Genomic DNA, 19,981 nt, shown 5'->3' on the forward strand with positions numbered 1-19,981 from the left:
ATTACTATAGTAAGTATTGATTAAACTTTCCTAATTTCATCCACAAAATCGAGTCCATTAATTGTGTGAGAATCTCTCTCATGAGTATTTTATTTATTTACTCTCTTTATTATTATTATTAATTATTTTTTTGTGGGTGTGTGTGGTAAGTTAATAATTAGCAAAATGTACTAGCCCAATAATCATGTTTCCGGGTACTTTGGTAATTTACCTCAAAATTCTCATTCTTGTCTGAAAACCTTTGTGCTCCTACGCTCAATTTGGGAGATTGGTCACACTCTCCCTCCCAGCCTCTCCATGCTTTCCCATAATTAAATCCTTGCCGTTGATGCTCGTATCTTACTTGAGCGTACCATCACGGTCCAGCATCTCGTTTGGACAAAATGTTCGGCACCAGACATGATAGACCTGGCTGTTACAATATTTTATTTCAGTTGTAGTAACATAAGTGAGGATAATTACATCAGCAGTCCTCCAGGGCAGGACAGGACAGGACAGGAGGTCTCACAGATCTTCTTACTATTATCCATTGAGCCTCAATTTTTCTTACCTTTACTCTTTTCTATTGTCTTCTCCAAACCTCTAACTTTTCTTTTTTTCTTTTTTGTTTTTACTTTACTGTGTGAACACACACATTTACACACACATAAGGTGGGAGTAGGGTTTAATTTCTCCATTGATTCTTGACCTGAAATGAAACAAGCCCGCATAATTTAGACTTCCAAGACTTGTTTTTTACTTGCTCCCCTTCCTCTCTCTAGACTTTCTCTGCCTAAATTCTTTGGAGCCCACTGGAGAAAACCCTAGCTTCAGTTTTTTTTTTTTGCTTTTCTTTTTAGGCTCAATTATGGTTTTGGAATTATTAGCTTAAAAATCTTAACTTTTGGAGCTGGGATTTACCAAATAATGCTCCAAATTGTGCCTGCCCACCGAGAACTTTGGCCATGACCTGCTCATTTGAGTCCACTCCACTGAAGTAAGTAAATGGCTCTCAAGTTTTCATCTTTTTTTTTCTCCCCTTTCTTTCTTTTTGTTGAATTAGAATTGTCTGTGTTAATTTTGCTATGTTTCTTTAGCTTTTGGGCAGTTGGTGATGAAGATTTTTACTCCTTTCTGGTGCTAAAAAGTTTTGATCTTGATGTCTATGGGATGAGCAACAAGTAGCCAATTTAGCATTTTTATACTTATCCCTTTTTAAGGAAGCTTTTGATCAATTTTTTTCCCCTTTAATAGAAGTTTGGATTTTCATGTGAATGTTGAATTTTTGTCATTAAAATAGCTTCATATGTTTTTTTTTTCCTGTTATTGGCAGTTGAGAGAGGAAAGGGTGTGTGGATTGTGGAAGGAGGGAATGGAGAGGAATGGGTTGATGTTGGCTTGTGTACTGTCCGGGACACTTTTCTCTGTTCTCAGTTCAGCTTCTTTTGCTATACTCTGGGCAGTCAATTGGCGTCCATGGCGTATTTATAGGTAATAATTGATCTAGTTTAAGTTTGGCATTTTCTCTTCAAATTTTTACTCTAGTAATTGCGTTCTTGATTCTTTGTGATCAAGTATTTATTATTGTTCCCTTTTCATTTGCTACTGTTAGTATGTAAAACCAAATGTACAATTATTGTTTGTGAGATATAGCTCGCCACGTGTTTAAAGTTAGCGGAAGACCGGTTTTTTGCTACATTGTGCCTAAGAAATACAAGTGAAACTTGAATTGCTGCCACTTACGGTTGCGCTCAGTTGAGTTATATTTTAGTAAATGTGGTCTTTTGGAAGTTGTTTATTACGCTGTAATAAATACCAGCTTGATTCTCTAATAGGCAAAGAAAAAATAACAGATCGTTGAGTGAACAGAAAAGGTGTGGAGGTTAGAACAGGAAATGCAAATAGATAGAGGTAGTAGACATTCTAATATAATGTTGCTATTCAATCGCTACAAATGTATCAATCTTGTGTTCGGTAAAGATTCCAATACCAAAACTCTGAACAGAAGAAACTTATATCTTGCACGTTCAAAATTGGTTGTCTGTCTAATCAGGGAGCCTGGAAGTCCACTATCTGGAAGTAAGATTCACTTCTAATACTTCATATTCATTTAAGCAGCATTTTTAAATGCTTTTCCAATGAGGCATTGGATAAAGATGTATGTGTTTCTCACTTGCTTATAAAGAACTTGGCTACCTTTTGCAAAATGGTGAATATAAGTGCTATAGTTTTCTTGCTGTATACACACTGGAGAGTTCGAGGGTCAGATATTAGTTATATTGCATTGTCTAGCGGTAGTTAATTATTGCTTATTCTCCTTTAGTCATGAATTTCTTCTTCAAAGTCTAGTTGGTGTTTATATTTCAAACGCACCTATTGAAGCAATTGGAATGAAAAAGGAGATGTTTTTATTGTAGAATGTTTGTTCATCTCACCAGGAAGGACATTTATATTAAGAATTTAACAGCAGTCCAGTTGGTTATCAGTTCATTGTAAAAAGGATTTGAGGTTGTTTTTCCTAGTTGCCTTCTTATATCAATTGTCTATATAATCGTAGATCATAATCCAGTTTGTCTATCTGGCTAGACTCGGAGAATTTTGGATTCACAGACTGCGATTGGTTCACAAGGACATATTCAACAGGATGCTGATAGCTTTTTAGAAGTGGTGTGATAATCATGTGGATAATGGTTAATTTTGTTTAGTCACTTAAGAAGCAAAAGGATAAGATTGGTTGTATCACGTCGTGACCTAACATCTTGTGGCAAAGGAAGGCACTCTGGGCAATTGTTTGGCTGAACTCAACGATAATAGCAGGGGTCTTTTAAATTTATGCCCTTTCTGAATTCTCAAAGCCACTCTATCCATTGCTGCTTAAGCTTTTTAATAATATAGGTTTTATTCTTATTGAAAAAGGCTGTAGTTAGATGGGGTTTTAATACATTTTGATGCTGGCATTGCTCCTCTGCCCTGTCTGTGTAGAGTTTCAAATTTTCAGATGAATATATCTCTCAGGTTTCTACAGCCCATGTTGAAGATGCTTGGCCTCTTGTATTTTTCACGGTATCAAACAGTGAAAGCACCAAAAATCTAATGTAGAGGCTGACTAATGTCATTGGTCTTCTGCCATGGCCATTTTTCTTTTCTTTGGTTTTAATTTGTCTTTTTATAGCTTTTGCTATTCCAATATTCTTTTCTGTCTACATTTTGTGGCTGACAACAGAATATTATTTTGCTTTCCTAAAAGGAAATCAGGTCATACAATTGCTAAGAAATTATCTCTTTAAGTGCACATAGAACGAACATTTGGTCCAAATCAATGCAGTAGAAAAGATTTGTCTGTACCTATCTGCTTGGACGTTTGTGTCAGAAATGCAACTTTCCGTTAATCTGACAACTTATTTTTGAAATATTTTAAAGTTGGAGTAAGATACCATCTCTTGAGATTTTGTAGGTAAAAATACTGTGTTTCCGATGATCTCTGACAGAATGCGAGCAATAGGTGTTTTACTAGCATTTATAATGGATTATGTTCAAGTTATTAGCATCCAGCTTGATCTATTCCCAGATTTACTTGAACTCCTAAGGAGTAGAAACTGCGTGATATCCTTAGGATTTCTGTTTTAAAAGCGCCTTATGTTGATTCTTTTGTGCATAGGCGCCATAGATTAGTTAGAAGTTGTGTACTGGTTCAATCTTTCACAAGTTGCTGAAATGAAAATGAGTTTCATGAGTGATTTAATTTTATGTACTTGTTAATTTTTTGCAATTTCAGTTGGATCTTCGCTAGAAAATGGCCTGGATTCTTGCAAGGGCCTCAGTTGGGAGTATTATGTGGTTTTCTATCCTTCTCTGCATGGATAATTGTCGTTTCTCCAGTTGCAGTGCTCATTTTGTGGGGATGCTGGTTGATTTTGATACTTGGTCGAGATATAATTGGTTTGGCTGTAATAATGGCTGGTATTGCTCTTCTGTTAGCTTTCTACGCAATAATGCTTTGGTGGAGGACACAATGGCAAAGCTCAAGTATGTAATATGTTGGTTTTATTATTTATTTCATGAAAAATTATTACCTTGATTGTATTATTTAATACAAGACAACTTACAAATTTTTGTATGTGTACAAGTTTTAAAGAATAATCAGGTTGAAACTCTCTAATTGATGAAGCGCATTACGAAGAAACAAAAAAACTAATTATTTTTTGGCAGACTCGTGCATTTTTTTTTCTCAAGTTAGTTGACTATAATTCTATAGCTTTTTAATCTTATCAGCATGATTTACACTTTACATGCTGACAACTCAATCATGCAGACTTCTGCACGTTCAGTTTTGCTGATCCGTCCAAAATAATGGTTTGCTTTTAAATCAAGGCTATTTAAAATATGTAGAACACAACATTGCTTGAACTTCTTTTTATTTATGAATTCATCTGGTTACTTGTATATTGGATGTCATGTGTCCTTGTCCCCCAAAAAGTGGTAAAAGGAATGAGATTTTACAACTAGATTCTGGAGAAGTTCTCTGTTTAACTGATATGTGTTTTAATGGGAAAGGTCTTCCGTTTTGTTAAAGGGTTGTTGGGGAATTGTTATAGTAGTGCACACCTTTTTTATTTTATTTTATTTTTTTTAAATGTCAGAATTTCATTGAAAAAGTTGGCTGAGTTAGCTTTAAACGTTCCACGTACATTTGCAGAATCAGACAACTTTTTTCTCTTGACATACGAGTACATGTGGTTATAAGTAGCATCAACAGGGTGAATACATTTGATTTGACTTGACATTATTTGAAGGTATAAGCCATCCAGTAGGGGTGTGGGGCAGCTATCAGACACGGTCTTTCTTTTTTGAAGGCCATACTTCATCTTCCACTTAACAAATTCCTACACTGTTGAATAGAGCTTCTGTGAGTGATGCAAGTTACGTTTGGTTGACTACCTCGGAAGCAGAGTCTTCTTTACCTTGCAAGTGATGAAGCTAGGGGTCAAGAACATATATCATGAGACAAATTACATGGATAAAGGAAGGGTTAAAAAAAATGAAAATATAGGAAATGAGGGGCATGTAAAACCAATAGTCTTATTATTATGTATATTTGGTGGTACCAAGCTGATAATCACTTTGAATACCAAGTAAAGGAGTCTGTTATCTTTTCCTCCAGATATGTCATTTTTTATGTTTTAAGTTTGACTTTTTCATCCAAATTCCACAGCATTTATGCATTTAATTGGATGATTTCAGTACAAAATATTCTTGTAATGGTTCTCCGTGGAACCATGTTATCTCTAAACACATCTTTTAGTAAAGAATATATCCTTCTGATGTCCAGAGTCCAAAAAATAGCCTTCCAGTTGTTATAGCTCTTCTAGTTTGTTGACTTAAGGCCTCCACAGGCTGCTGTGCATTTGAACTGTGATTTTTTATGTAAAATACGTGTCATAAGAGTCTCATGTCTTCTGACTTACATTATAACCACTTTCAGTTGCCTGTGAAGCTTTTTACAGTGCTCTAAATACTCATTTTAGATCATGGAGCTTATCATCCTTTTTAGAATGGAACTTTTTCTTGATTTCAGGAAATGGTAATGCAGGGTTTTCCTTCTTGTTCTTGTCAACAAAATGGCATTCGTTGCTTTATGTTTATGTTTTATCTTTGTAATTTAGCAATGATATGTGCTAATCATTAAACTTCGTCCTTGTGAAAAAGGGATTGGCTGACATACTGGAATTGATGCCTATTTTTGCAGGAGCAGTTGCTGCTTTTCTTCTTCTAGCGGTTGGTTTGCTTTGTGCATATGAACTCTGTGCAGTGTATGTTACTGCCGGTGCTAGAGCATCAGAACGCTATTCACCTTCAGGCTTTTTCTTTGGTGTCTCAGCAATTGCCCTGGCTATCAATATGCTGTTTATATGTAGAATGGTCTTCAATGGTGTGTTTTGCCACGTGTCTGAATAGTTTGATATATTTCTTCCTAACTCTTTAATTCCTCTGTCCTGCTACTTATAGATTCTTATACTATTGACTTTGACAGGCAATGGCTTGAATGTGGATGAATATGTGCGGAAGGCATATAAATTTGCTTACTCAGATTGTATTGAAGTCGGCCCTGTGGCATGCTTACAGGAACCACCAGATCCCAATGAGTTATATCCTCGGCAATCTAGGAGGCAAGTTCAAATATGTTATGCACTGTAGAGATTCTGTTGATTACATTTCAGTTCATTTAAGTTTGTATCTTGGCTTAAAGAAATGATGTCCTTCTATATATTCGTTAAATAATTCAAATGGATGCATGGTGTTTTGAATTTGCATTGAGGTCTTTAATGCGTTAACTGGTGATTATCAGATTCTTTTTCTATGTTGTGTTATCTTTACCTGTTAGAAGTCTTAGAGTAACCCATATTTTTGTGTTTTCTTGTCTATGCAGGGCCTTGCATCTTGGGCTTCTATATGTTGGCTCACTTCTTGTGCTTTTTGTATATTCTGTCTTATATGGTCTAACTGCTAAGCAGTCACACTGGCTTGGAGCTATTACGTCAGCTGCTGTGATCATTCTTGGTACATCAGCTTTCTGAATCTTGCTGTTGCTTCTTCTTCTTTTGACTCTCTCTCTCTGTATTTGTCTGCTGGTTTCTTTGGCAAGTTGCAGGTAATAAATGTTAAATTGCTCAGCTGTATGTCATCTCTTACTATTACTTTTTAACTCCTGTCAGATTGGAACATGGGGGCATGCTTATATGGTTTTCAGCTTCTTAAAAGCCGTGTTGCAGTACTTTTTGTTGCTGGCACTGCTCGTGTCTTCCTGATATGCTTTGGGGTTCATTACTGGTTTGTATAACATTTGTTGCTTGGCAAATCTCATAGAAAGCACAATCCGCTTTGTGGTTTCAATGTTTTGTACACATTTTTTTACAGGTATCTAGGACACTGTGTGAGCTATGCAGTTGTAGCATCTGTTCTACTTGGTGCTGCTGTTTCACGGCATTTTTCAGTCACAAATCCATTAGCTGCTAGAAGAGATGCATTGCAGAGTACTGTAATTCGCCTCCGAGAGGGTTTTCGGAAAAAAGAACAAAACAGTTCATCTAGCTCTTCTGATGGCTGCGGTTCAAGTGTCAAACGAAGCAGTAGTGCCGATGCTGGCCACCTTGGTAACAGTGCAGGCCCTTGCCCTGGTGATACTAGTGGTTGGAATAATGTTGAGGGGATCAATAGTGATAAGAGCATAGATAGTGGACGACCCAGTTTAGTGTTACATAGTAGTTCGTGTCGTTCGGTAGTTCAAGAACCTGAAGTAGGCTTAATGAATGCTGATAGAAATTATGAATACAATAACTCTTTGGTAGTGTGTTCTAGCAGTGGCCTGGAAAGCCAAGTTTGCGAGTCTAGTGCATCAACTTCTATCAATCAGCAAGCCCTGGAGTTGAATTTGGATCTCTCTTTCCAGGAGAAGCTTTGTGACCCAAGAATTGCCTCTATGTTGAAAAAGAGAGTAAGACAAGGGGAACATGAAATTACTAGCTTATTGCAAAATAAAGGACTTGATCCTAATTTTGCTATGATGCTAAAGGAAAATGGGTTGGACCCAATGATCCTTGCACTGCTTCAGAGGAGTAGTTTGGATGCAGATAGAGACCATCGTGACAATACCGATGTGACAATAATTGAGACAAACAGTGCTGGCAACGTGCTGCCAAATCAAATTTCATTTTCAGAAGAACTCAGACTCAGAGGATTGGAGAAGTGGCTTCAATTCTGCAGACTAATTCTGCACCACATTGCAGGTACACCAGAACGAGCATGGGTCCTCTTCAGCTTAGTATTCATCCTTGAGACTGTCATTGTGGCCGTCTTTCGCCCAAAGCCAGTTAGACTCATAAATGCCAATCATCAACAGGTTAGATTGCTGCTACTTCCAAGAGCTTGCTTTATTATCAGTGCTATCTTTACCTATATGTTGATGACATGTTTCTGGACATACTAATCAATTACGAGTTTGGTTGACAACTATAGTTTGAATTTGGCTGTGCGGTGCTGCTTTTGTCTCCTGTTGTCTGTGCAATCATGGCATTTCTTCGGTCACTTCAAGCTGAAGAGTTGGTCATGACATCAAAACCACGGAAGGTGCATATGATTTAATTTTGTTGTTTCAAGGGGTTTTCTTACCATTTAGGGCATTGCATTGCTGGATAGTATCATATCTAGTGCAGACCTTTTTGTGCCTATTACCTAGCGAATTAAAATATGCATCTTTGTAACTATGCTTGCCTTTTCAATCTAATGATAGTGATAAAAAAAATTGTGCCTGCATCTATATTTCTTCTGCTCGCTTTCTGTTGCATAGCTTTGGCAGCATATACATTTTCATTTGAGCAATCAATAAGTTTGCTGTTTCTTCCGCACTGAGGTTTTAAATGTTTTCCCAGACTGTTTTAAGGAATAGTATTTTTCCTCTTTTCTCTGCAGTATGGCTTTATTGCTTGGATGCTGAGTACTTGTGTTGGTTTGCTGCTTTCCTTCTTGAGGTATAAACCCACTATGTTGCAGTATGGTACTGTTTTTTAAATTGAATGAGTTGCATATTTGATATTGCATAACTTTTTATGAATCATGAGTTGCATATTTAATTTTTTTCCTCTTCAAACTTGATGAGTTTCTGATTTTCACATGATTAATTTTGGTCAGACAATTGTGTTTATGAGATTGTCTTCTATCCGTTTTTCTGTGTCCTGATGTTAAAATGGAGCTGCTCTTTGTGGTTCTAAATTTCATATATATGGCTAATTGTACTTTAGTCAGAGCACAAAATGTAACAAAGTTGCTCATTACATGTTGCATCAAGACGTTTCCTAACACAGCTTTTGACCCTTACTGAGGTATGTTTTGGGTCTAAAGATTCTGAGGAGATTTTTAATTATTTTACTGCATTGTACTTAGGAAGCGTCCCTGGGCAGTAACAAAAAATGTAGTATAAGTGTGATTCTGCACTGCAGGATTTGAAATGGGTACCAGGTGTTGGACTCTGAGAATCTGTAACATATTCAAATTTGTTTCACTAGCCAGTTAACATGGCAACTCTGACTATAAGAGAACACCTGAATTTGCTAAAAGAAAGACAATTTAGAGAAGTGAGAAGTGGCTTAACCTCAAAAATGATACAAAGCAGTTACAATGTTTATTTATGACTTGAGCAATATTATAAACTTTGACTAATTAGCTGAGTAGTCCCCTAGTAAGCCTGACCAACTCATTTGGGTTGGGTGATTCTTATTCTGTAGTTGTTTGAAAGTAGAGATTCTTGTATATCATTAGGAACCAAAGAATATGAAAAATGTAATATTTTTTGAAAAAGAATTTGAAAGGTTTTTCTCAAGCTTTCTTCGCATATTTCATGCACAACCGAATATTGAAGCACCAAAAAGTGTAAATTGAGTCGGAATGTAGTTGAGGAAAGCTAAATAAAAAGAAACAAAATTCCAGAAAGCTTAATTATAATAAAAGTGGGAAACTCTTGTCAACTGCTTTGCTTGTCTTAATCATGCCTGGGTGATCTTCTCCTTTCCATAATTTAGTAATGGACTAGACCACCTAACATAATCATCTATTTATATCTACTTGTATATAGAGTAAACTGCAGAATAAAAGTTGAGTGACAGGTCTCTGGCCTAGAATTGACTCAACCAATCTCTTGAGATAATGATTGGGATGGCAGTATAGTAGAAAATATTTCACAAACATCTCCTCCCTCCCTCTCTTCTTTGTATCAGCCTTAGGACCCAAGGGCATAATGAAGTCAAAGCATCATTTTTCATGGGGAATGTATCTTTGAAATGATTTATGGACTTTATACAAGATGTTACTGAACTGCTGTTCATGATTCTAGCACATATCTCTGATTTGCTCAAGGTAGAGTTGTAAAATAGGTAAAAAGTTATAATCTCAGTAGATTGTTGTAAATTTTGGGTTAATGAAAGCAAACTTAAAAGGATCTATTTTTGTTTCATATCGCATTGCTAAAAGTAAATATTTGATTTGCATTTGTTAAAATTTATCTTTCATGCCTATTGCATGTCTTTGACTAGAAAGATTTCTTTTGTCATGCTTATAGAATGTTAATCTATTTGTACTTGGATCAAATCTGAATTTAGAATTATCTAAATTGTTCAAATGGAACTCTGGCTTCTTTCTTTTGTTCCTTTTCCTTTGTGGTGATGCAGTTGTAATTCCAATCATGAATGTTATTTGAACATTTTATTAACGTCTGTTCTTCAGCAAGTCGTCGGTTCTTCTTGGATTGTCTTTGACGGTACCTCTCATGGTGGCATGCCTGTCTATTGCCTTTCCTATATGGGTTCGCAACGGTTACCAGTTTTGGGTCTCCAGAGTTGATAATGCTGGTCATACAGGCACTCATCAGATTTTGGGAATGAAAGAGGTCTAGTCTTTTGCCTATTTGAATTTCTGTTTATGTTTTCCAGCAATTTGTTGTCCAATAAGAAGAAGAATTTGCTTAATCATTACAGAAGTGTAAGTAATGGTTGTTTCCTGCCTATTGTGTAGCATCTTGATGTGAGACTCGACTTTACTCTTATGTTCTACTTTTTGAATGATAATACACGCAATGATGGAAGTTGGTATCATTTGTTGAAAATGGCCTTATTGGAGATTGTCTGCTCTATTTTCTATTTCATTTTGTAGGTCTAAATTTAGAGTAACAACTTAATTATGCTTTTGCAGGGCGTTGTTCTTTTGATCTGCATTGCCTTGTTTGCTGGGTCTGTACTAGCTCTGGGTGCTATAGTATCTGCAAAGCCATTGGATGTTTTAGGCTACACTGGGTGGACTGGTGGAGAGAACAGCGGCACAACACCTTATACTTCATCTGTATACCTTGGCTGGGCAATGGCTTCGGCGATTGCTTTGCTGATTACTGGTACATTGCCAATTGTTTCATGGTTTGCAACTTACCAGTTCTCGCTCTCATCTGCTATATGCATTGGTACATTTGCTGGTAATGTCTTCATTGTCCTCTATGACTCTTTGTTCTCAATATGTTTTTTTCTCCCACTCTATATTGCTATTCTATTTCTTGTTAACATGTTTGTTTCTGTTCTTATGTTTATAGCTGTGCTTGTGGCTTTTTGTGGTGCATCCTACTTGGAGGTTGTAAGTTCCAGCGATGACCATGTTCCAACAAAGGCTGATTTCCTTGCTGCCCTGCTTCCATTAATTTGTATTCCTGCACTGTTGTCACTTTGTTCTGGTTTACTCAAGTGGTATGTAATTCTTTAACTCTGAGCAACAGACCTTACTAAGCTTGATTTGTTATAGCATTCCCTGATATTGGCATCTACACGAGTAAGTGAAAGTTAAGATTTGAATAAACTGGTATCTGCTACAAACCTCATTTGCAGGAAAGATGATAATTGGAAACTTTCACGAGGTGCTTATGCATTTATCTTCATTGGTCTTCTTCTATTGCTTGGTGCAATTTCAGCCATTATTGTAACAGTTAAACCATGGACGGTAAGTGAGCATAACATGGTATTGTTTCTTGCAGGTTTTCACCTTCTTGCATGTGCATAACATCTTTTTTTTTTTTGGTTACTTTCGGGTATTGCTACAGATAGGGGCGGCATTTCTTCTAGTTCTCCTCCTCCTTGTGTTGGCTATTGGTGTTATACACTATTGGGCTACAAATAATTTTTATTTGACAAGGGCGCAGATGTTATTTGTATGTTTCCTTGCATTCCTTTTGGCCCTGGCAGCATTTATAGTTGGATGGTTTCAAGGTAAAGACTCATTTCCATTTATCCCTGAGGAAGATCAGGCTTTATTACTACTGTTTAATCTTTTATCCTGACTTTGGGCTCTTCCTTTTTATCTTTGTTTCATTATTTCAGAGAAAGCTTTTGTAGGTGCCTCTGTTGGTTACTTCTCATTTCTTTTCCTTCTGGCTGGAAGGGCGTTGACCGTGAGTAAATTCTCATTATGGAATTCCAGATTGACGCATGCTATTCAATTTCACTTTCTCTTGCAAATCAGGGCTTTATCTATGCTGAAATGCATTTACTCTTCACTTCTAGATATTTTTCCGAATTAATTATTCTGGTACTAATTTCTTTTTCCTTTTGTTTAAAGGTGCTGCTTTCACCTCCTATAGTCGTTTATTCGCCAAGGGTATTACCTGTGTATATTTATGATGCGCATGCAGATTCTGGGAAAAATGTCAGGTATGATAAAGTATCTTCATTTTTGACATCAATTGGCCACTAATAATTTTGATTTCCTTCATATTTCTCCCAAAAATTGGCGTGTTTTGTATTTTACATGCGGCGGTGTTGTGGCTAAATTCACAGTGCTGCATTTCTTCTGCTTTATGGAATTGCACTGGCTATTGAGGGCTGGGGCGTTGTTGCTAGTTTGAAGATATATCCTCCCTTTGCTGGTGCTGCGGTTTCGGCTATTACACTTGTTGTGGCTTTTGGATTTGCTGTCTCTCGACCATGTTTAACTCTTGAGGTTTGCGCATTAAATCACAAATCTGATATGCATCCAACTAATTTTATCTTTGTATTGGTTTTCTTTCAATGTGCTCTTCCCTATTCATTGTCTGACACAACCTTTATAATCAGATGGTGGAAGATGCTGTTCACTTCCTCAGCAAGGAAACTGTAGTGCAGGCAATTGCTCGATCTGCTACTAAGGTGCTTTGCTTCTCTTCAGGCCCATTTTGTTGTAAATCCATACAGAATCCTGGGAATGTGCAACTCTAGTGGTCAAATGCTACTCACCATTATCTCCTTGGTCTTCCTTCTGATTCTGCGCTCTACAGTTTTCATACCCTTTTTGGATTAAGGAGCTGCAGTATTTCACTTGGTTATACTTTCTGAACATTCTAAAATGCAGTTATTCTGTTTTGTCACAAATTGCATAATGTGGGGACTGATCTTAAAGAAGGGTGGTTGGATTAGATTTTAGAGGATGTGGAAAATCACCTACTTCAGCAAACTTATGATAAACATGCACTGAAGTTTTCATCAATTATTTTGCTATGCGAACTACTCCGTGTCTGCTAAGCCTTGTCTTTTTAGACAGGAAAATACACAGACACACAGAGTGTGTCCACATTAATGGGTTTGGAAATGTGGATCTTTAATGCAATTCAGGCTATATCATCAGTATTTGTTTACAGTTATTCATGCTAAAGCATGAATCATAAATCTTGATACTTTTTGTTGCATTTTAAGATTCTATCTAATTATCCTCCTCTAGATTGGTAAGAGATGTGAGACTTGCAAGATATTGATCTGGATTGTGTTTGTTGGGATTGCTTGAATGGTAATCATGAGTGCTAGTTGTCTGGTGTGCTTCTATTGTTGAGCTAGTACAGTGTGTGTGTCATAGTTGGTAAGGGATCAGACCATGTGATTACTAGCAGTGTTAAGACTAGGAGCACCTTAATTCTAATTTATGGTGGCCAAAAGGCAGGAGAGGCTGTATGATCTTAAATATCGTTTGGACATTGATATGCACAAGAGATTGTTAAATAGGCTCATCTTCACTTGAGTGGATTACAACTTGTTCTCTCTGGCAAAAGTTTTAGGGTCATCCCTTTAGGCAGTCAACGTAACATTGTTTAAATTTTTGGAATAAATTTTCCTTGTGTTATCTAGAGCACAGTGTATTTTGGATAATAATTAGAGTCATTTTTCTTAATTGCAGTGATATTCTTATTTGGCAGGAGTATGGATCATTACTTTTCCTATGCAGTCATGTTTTTTCTGGTTAAAATAATTTTGTAATTTTTAATTGTGCAAGACTTTTGCTAGAAATTTGCTGTTTCAAAGTTGAAGTTGTTTAACTCATGGCAAGACTTTTGTAATTTCTAATTGTGCAAAACTTTTGCACGACTTTTTCTCATGGCATTTTAACCATATGAAGTTTGAGTTGTTTTTTGTGGCGTAATAGGCAAAAAGTGTTTGTTGTATAGCTTGTTCTTGCACTAGTCGTGATCTGAGATACTTGCATTCTTTATGCAGACCAGAAATGCGTTATCTGGAACTTACTCTGCTCCACAGAGGTCTGCCAGTTCAGCTGCCCTTTTGGTAGGAGATCCTACTGCAACACGGGATAGGGCTGGCAATTTTGTGCTTCCTAGAGCCGATGTCATGAAATTGAGAGACCGTTTGAGAAATGAAGAGCTGATTGCAGGATCATTCTTCCGTAGGCTAAGAAACAGGAGGATACTGAGGCATGATGCAGCCAGTGATATAGGACACAGAAGAGAAATGTGCGCACATGCCCGAATTCTAGCTTTGGAAGAGGCAATTGATACTGAGTGGGTCTATATGTGGGACAAGTTTGGTGGTTATTTGCTTCTTTTGCTTGGTTTGACTGCCAAGGCTGAGCGAGTGCAGGTGATTTTTATAAGTGGCTAGAATGCTTAATTTTCAAGGTTATATGCTTATTTTTGCTTTTCTAAATCCTGTCTTTTCTCCTTGTCTTTCAGGATGAAGTTCGCCTAAGACTTTTCCTTGACAGCATAGGATTTTCAGATTTAACTGCAAAGAAGATTAAGAAATGGCTTCCAGAAGACCGTAGACAATTTGAAATCATACAGGAGAGGTAAATCCTTCCTTTTTCAGCAGGTTATATGCTTCTAATCTTTCCAGCAGAGTTATATCCAGTATTATCTCTTCAAGGCCTGATTTATACATAAAGCCATAATAATCCTAGTAATTTTGTAAATATACCTTGTTTTGACATGTGCAGTTATATAAGAGAGAAGGAGATGGAAGAGGAAATGTTAATGCAGAGACGTGAAGAGGAAGGGAGGGGTAAAGAAAGGAGGAAAGCTCTTCTGGAAAAGGAAGAACGGAAATGGAAGGAGATAGAGGCTACTCTTTTGTCATCAATTCCTAACGCTGGGAATAGGGAGGCAGCTGCCATGGCAGTTGCTGTGCGTGCTGTAGGAGGTGATTCTGTCCTTGATGATTCTTTTGCACGTGAAAGAGTCTCAAGCATTGCACGTCGCATACGGGCAGCTCAATTATCCCGTCGGGCACTTCAGGTTGTCATTTTTTTCTACATGTACTAGTATCTTGTTGTTTAGACAATATCAGTTATATCTTTGGTGTCTACAATAATCCTCATCCTTTTTGTCGTTGATAAGTTGAAGAGGATTTTGTTCCTTTGTTTTATCTGTGTGCTTGTTATATGTATTGAATGCTTTGGTAAAGCGGCCTGGTCTTTGATTATTTTGCTGATACTACTGAATAGAAATTGCTGATTGAATATGGTTTTTAATTTTTTTTCTGTATATTGTGGTATAACAGACGAAAATTACTGGTGCTGTTTGCGTTCTTGATGATGAACCCACAACAAGTGGCAGACACTGCGGCCAGATTGATCTTACCCTTTGTCAGAGTCAAAAAGTTAGCTTTTCTGTTACTGTGATGATACAGCCTGAGTCTGGGCCAATATGTCTCTTGGGAACTGAATTTCAGAAGAAACTGTGCTGGGAAATTCTTGTGGCTGGTTCAGAACAAGGCATTGAAGCTGGTCAAGTTGGGCTTAGATTGATTACTAAAGGTGATAGACAAAGTACTGTGGCAAAGGAGTGGAATATAGGTGCTGCAAGTATTGCAGATGGAAGGTATGTATCTCTGCAAATGGCTCCGTCTCCATTGTTTTTTTTTTTATTCTTTTGGGCACCCTTTTCTTGGGGTGGTTTTTTGTTTTGGGGGGGGGGGGAGGGGCTTTGAATTGACTTTTGAAACTGAAGTTTACATCATTACAAATGCTTTTCTGCTTTGCCTGGACTTTCCTTCTTACTATGAAACATTGTGTTGCAGGTGGCACATTGTAACAATCACCATTGACGCTGATTTAGGTGAAGTGAATTGCTTTTTAGATGGTAATTTTGATGGCTACCAGGCAGGACTACCGCTCTCTGTGGGAAATGGTATATGGGAGGATGGAACAGAAGTTTGGGTGGGCATTAGACCACCCATAGACATGGATGCTTTTGGGAGGTCAGATAGTGAAGGAGCTGAATCCAAAATGCACATAATGGATGTTTTCCTCTGGGGAAGGTGTTTGACTGAAGATGAGATTGCTGCGCTTGCTACTGCTATGGGTTCCGCTGACTACAACACAATTGATCTTCCTGATGATAATTGGCAATGGGCTGATTCTCCTTCCAGGGTCTGATATTTTGTTATATTGCTTCATACTTGTCTATTCAAATTTTCTATTCCTAATATCTTCTAATGTAACACCATTCTCTGTGTTTTATCTTTGTTAATTTGTTAATTGATGATTTTAACCACTCTGCTGAGTTCTCTCTTGATGTTCTTGTCTCAGGTTGATGAATGGGAGAGTGATCCTGCAGATGTGGATCTTTATGATAGGGATGACGTAGATTGGGATGGGCAATACTCAAGTGGGAGGAAGAGGAGGTCAGACCGTGATGGGGTTGTAGTGGATGTGGATTCCTTTACTAGGAGATTGAGGAAACATAGGACGGAGACCCATGAGGAAATCAATCAGCGGATGCTTTCAGTTGAGTTAGCTGTCAAAGAAGCTCTCTTGGCAAGGGGAGAGTCACAATTTACAGATCAAGAGTTTCCTCCTAATGATCGTTCCTTGTTTGTCGATCCTGATAATCCCCTTTTGAAGTTGCAGGCAACTTCTCTCTCTCTCTCTCTCATGCGCAGCTTCTTCTTTCTCTCTCTCTCTCTTTCTAAATTACCAAACTTTGTTCTTTAGGTTGTGTCTGAGTGGATGAGGCCCACTGATATTGTGAGGGAGAAGCAGCTGGACTCTCGACCATGCCTATTCTCAGGTGCTGCGAATCCCTCAGATGTTTGTCAGGTATGAAGGAAATTTGTGAGTGCAAGTAATCCTTCTATATCCCTCCCCTTTCAAGGAAAACACACAAACATGTGCATCTTGTTTATTGAACGTGTTTAGCTCTTAGTCTCCATGCCGTATGACTAAGTTTGTTTGGACAGGGCCGACTGGGTGATTGTTGGTTTTTGAGTGCTGTTGCTGTGTTAGCCGAGGTTTCGCAGGTGTCAAAAGTTATAATTACACCAGAGTACAATGATGAAGGAATCTATACAGTTCGCTTCTGTATTCAGGTAATGTCACTTTTTGTTGTTGATCTAGTTTGGCCTTTTTGCTACCTTTTGTGATAAAACCTTGGTGATTATTTCATGGGACATAAAACTTATAGCAAGTATCTTTATCATGCACAGAATGGTGATACTCCAATCGTCCACCTGACCACTTGTTACATGTCTGTCACTTTTCAATTCCCGACCTTTATTAACCATGAATGTTTCTTTTTTCTTGTTTCTTTAATTTCAGGGGGAATGGGTTCCTGTTGTGGTGGATGACTGGATTCCATGTGAATCACCAGGTAAACCTGCATTTGCCACCAGCAGGAAGCTGAATGAGTTATGGGTATCTATATTGGAAAAGGCATATGCAAAGCTTCATGGTTCATATGAAGCATTAGAAGGAGGGCTTGTTCAGGATGCTCTTGTGGACCTCACTGGAGGTGCTGGCGAAGAGATTGACATGAGAAGTGCTGAAGCTCAGATTGATCTTGCAAGTGGAAGGCTATGGTCACAATTGTTACGCTTCAAACAAGAGGGCTTCTTATTAGGTGCTGGTAGCCCTTCAGGGTCAGATGTGCATGTGTCTTCAAGTGGAATTGTTCAAGGGCATGCTTACTCAATATTGCAGGTATTAGTCAACTACCTTGTAGATGAAGATTCTTTTGGTACCAGTCAAAGCCAATTGTAATGTAGTTCGTTCTATTTAACTTATTCCTCAGGTACGAGAAGTAGATGGCCACAAGCTTGTTCAGATCCGGAATCCATGGGCAAGTGAGGTTGAATGGAATGGCCCTTGGTCTGATTCATCATCAGAGTGGACTGATAGGATGAAGCACAAACTCAAGCACGTCCCACAGGTGAGCCCTTACTCTATTTAACATTATCAGTTTGTCACGAGATTTTTGGTTGGTTTGCACATATGTTGCTGCATACATACGAAAGCCTTAGATTTTTTTCGATGAAAATTGGTCATGTCATTTTCCTTCAAACAGGCAAAAGATGGTATATTCTGGATGTCTTGGCAAGACTTTCAGATACACTTTAGATCAATATATGTTTGTCGTGTCTACCCGCCAGAGATGCGTTATTCTGTCCATGGCCAGTGGCGAGGTTATAGTGCTGGTGGCTGCCAGGATTATGATACGTGGCATCAAAACCCACAATTCCGATTAAGGGCCACTGGGCCTGATGCATCATTTCCCATACATGTATTCATCACCTTAACTCAGGTGCAGTTTATATTTTCCTTTTTGATTTTTGGAGGTCATGATAAGTTGTCTTTTGTTGGCTGAAGGCAAACTGACCTTCTGCATGGCTATCTTTAGGGTGTGAGCTTCTCAAGAACAACAGCTGGCTTCAGGAATTATCAGTCTAGCCATGATTCGATGATGTTCTATATTGGGATGAGGATACTGAAGACTCGTGGTCGTCGTGCTGCTTATAATATTTACTTGCATGAATCAGTCGGTGGTACAGATTATGTAAATTCCCGGGAAATTTCTTGTGAAATGGTTCTTGATCCTGATCCAAAGGGTTACACTATAGTGCCGACAACAATTCATCCAGGAGAAGAGGCACCTTTTGTCCTTTCAGTGTTCACGAAAGCCTCAATCACCCTTGAAGCCTTATAGCATGCAATGACTACCCTTGGGTGTTTTTGTATACTTTTGGGTTCAGAGCTCATGTGAAATGATTGGCATTCTGGCTTTGAGAATGTCCACAATTGTGAGCTGGCAGAAAGAAGTCAAAAATGGTGGTGGATTGCATATGGTAATTTTCTTACAATGAACATATATGTCCTTTGTCCTTTCTCCTCAGATTTTTGGTAAACAGATACTTCTTCCTTTTTACTGGTTACTACTGCCCTTGAGGGAGCCCCAGATTGCACTAGTAGTTCTTGTTTTCTCAGCTTCACTGATTATTTGCTATCCTGATTGTTATAATTCTATAGCCGCCTTGTTTGTTCCTTTTTCTACTCCTAAAGTATCAGAAACTGACATAAGATGGTTTTGGGGGAACAGAAAAAGAAGGATTTGGTTGATTAGAATAGGTTGAGGACTTTCAGGTTCCCATGCTTGTGTCTCCTTTGCTGTTGTTTTAATATTTGTAGTTTGTTTCTTTACAAAATTTGTGCTCATTTATCTTTTGATTTGTCCTTCTCTTTGGCCTGTATTGATGTAAGAAACAGTAGCAAGTTTCACCAAAGCTTACTTGTCTTTCTACATTATTCAGCATACATAAGCTAAACCATATAAAGCATTGTAGCAGCATAGTGAAATTGTTTTGTGGACATTTATTATGTCTTTAAAGTTTATCTGAAATTTCCGTGTGATTCTGATTTCAGCTGGATCGGCGGCGGCTTGTGATTCAGTCTTTGGATTGTTAAAGCTTGCTTTCAACTTGTGGATTCTGCTTGGGCTGCAATTTATTGGATTAATACTATCAGCTCTGCTTTTCTGCTTGAGATTTGATCTGCTGAATTGAGTGAGGGGAGGGTCCTCGGGGATCAGGAAATGTAAATGGGTAGATGTTGTAAGAATATAGAATCTAATCATGTAAATGAGGTTTAGTGGAAGAATTGCCAAAAGAGATAGGGGAATTAGGTATATGTTGTTAAAGGATAACTGCTGAGGAGCAACGTGGCTGAATTCGGTTTGGGGATTCTGCTGCAATTTTGGAAATTGCTTGATAGGTAACATGAATTGTACATAAATCTTTTTTCCTTGCTATGGAAATGGAACCTCCCCATTTATATTCTTTTATCTATAAGAGTCCTTTTATTGGTAGAAATCAATGGCAGTCATGCTATTTGTTTGTTTGTGTGGAGTGGAAATTGCATTCTTTCTTTAGCTAATCTTGTTGCATTCTTCCTT

At 37.8% G+C, this 19,981-nt stretch overlaps 1 protein-coding gene across 1 annotated transcript; it reads left to right on the forward strand.

The window, feature by feature from the left end:
- Positions 1-548: 548 nt before the first annotated feature.
- Positions 549-19,898, forward strand: LOC113697223 (calpain-type cysteine protease DEK1). The gene is made up of 32 exons (XM_027216745.2): positions 549-976; positions 1,313-1,470; positions 3,755-4,005; positions 5,726-5,908; positions 6,011-6,146; positions 6,407-6,537; positions 6,693-6,807; positions 6,895-7,876; positions 7,993-8,103; positions 8,446-8,504; positions 10,252-10,414; positions 10,717-10,990; positions 11,105-11,255; positions 11,394-11,505; positions 11,606-11,771; positions 11,883-11,953; positions 12,121-12,212; positions 12,339-12,501; positions 12,615-12,686; positions 14,022-14,399; positions 14,492-14,607; positions 14,755-15,052; positions 15,318-15,637; positions 15,837-16,188; positions 16,348-16,668; positions 16,753-16,857; positions 16,998-17,126; positions 17,356-17,736; positions 17,828-17,965; positions 18,101-18,337; positions 18,434-18,878; positions 19,453-19,898. The coding sequence occupies exons 2-31, from the start codon at positions 1,352-1,354 to the stop codon at positions 18,737-18,739; spliced, it is 6,432 nt and encodes a 2,143-aa protein (XP_027072546.2). The 5' UTR covers positions 549-976; positions 1,313-1,351; the 3' UTR covers positions 18,740-18,878; positions 19,453-19,898.
- Positions 19,899-19,981: the final 83 nt, after the last annotated feature.

The sequence above is a fragment of the Coffea arabica genome, chromosome 1e (genome assembly GCF_036785885.1).
Source record: "Coffea arabica cultivar ET-39 chromosome 1e, Coffea Arabica ET-39 HiFi, whole genome shotgun sequence".
NCBI lineage: Eukaryota > Viridiplantae > Streptophyta > Magnoliopsida > Gentianales > Rubiaceae > Coffea > Coffea arabica.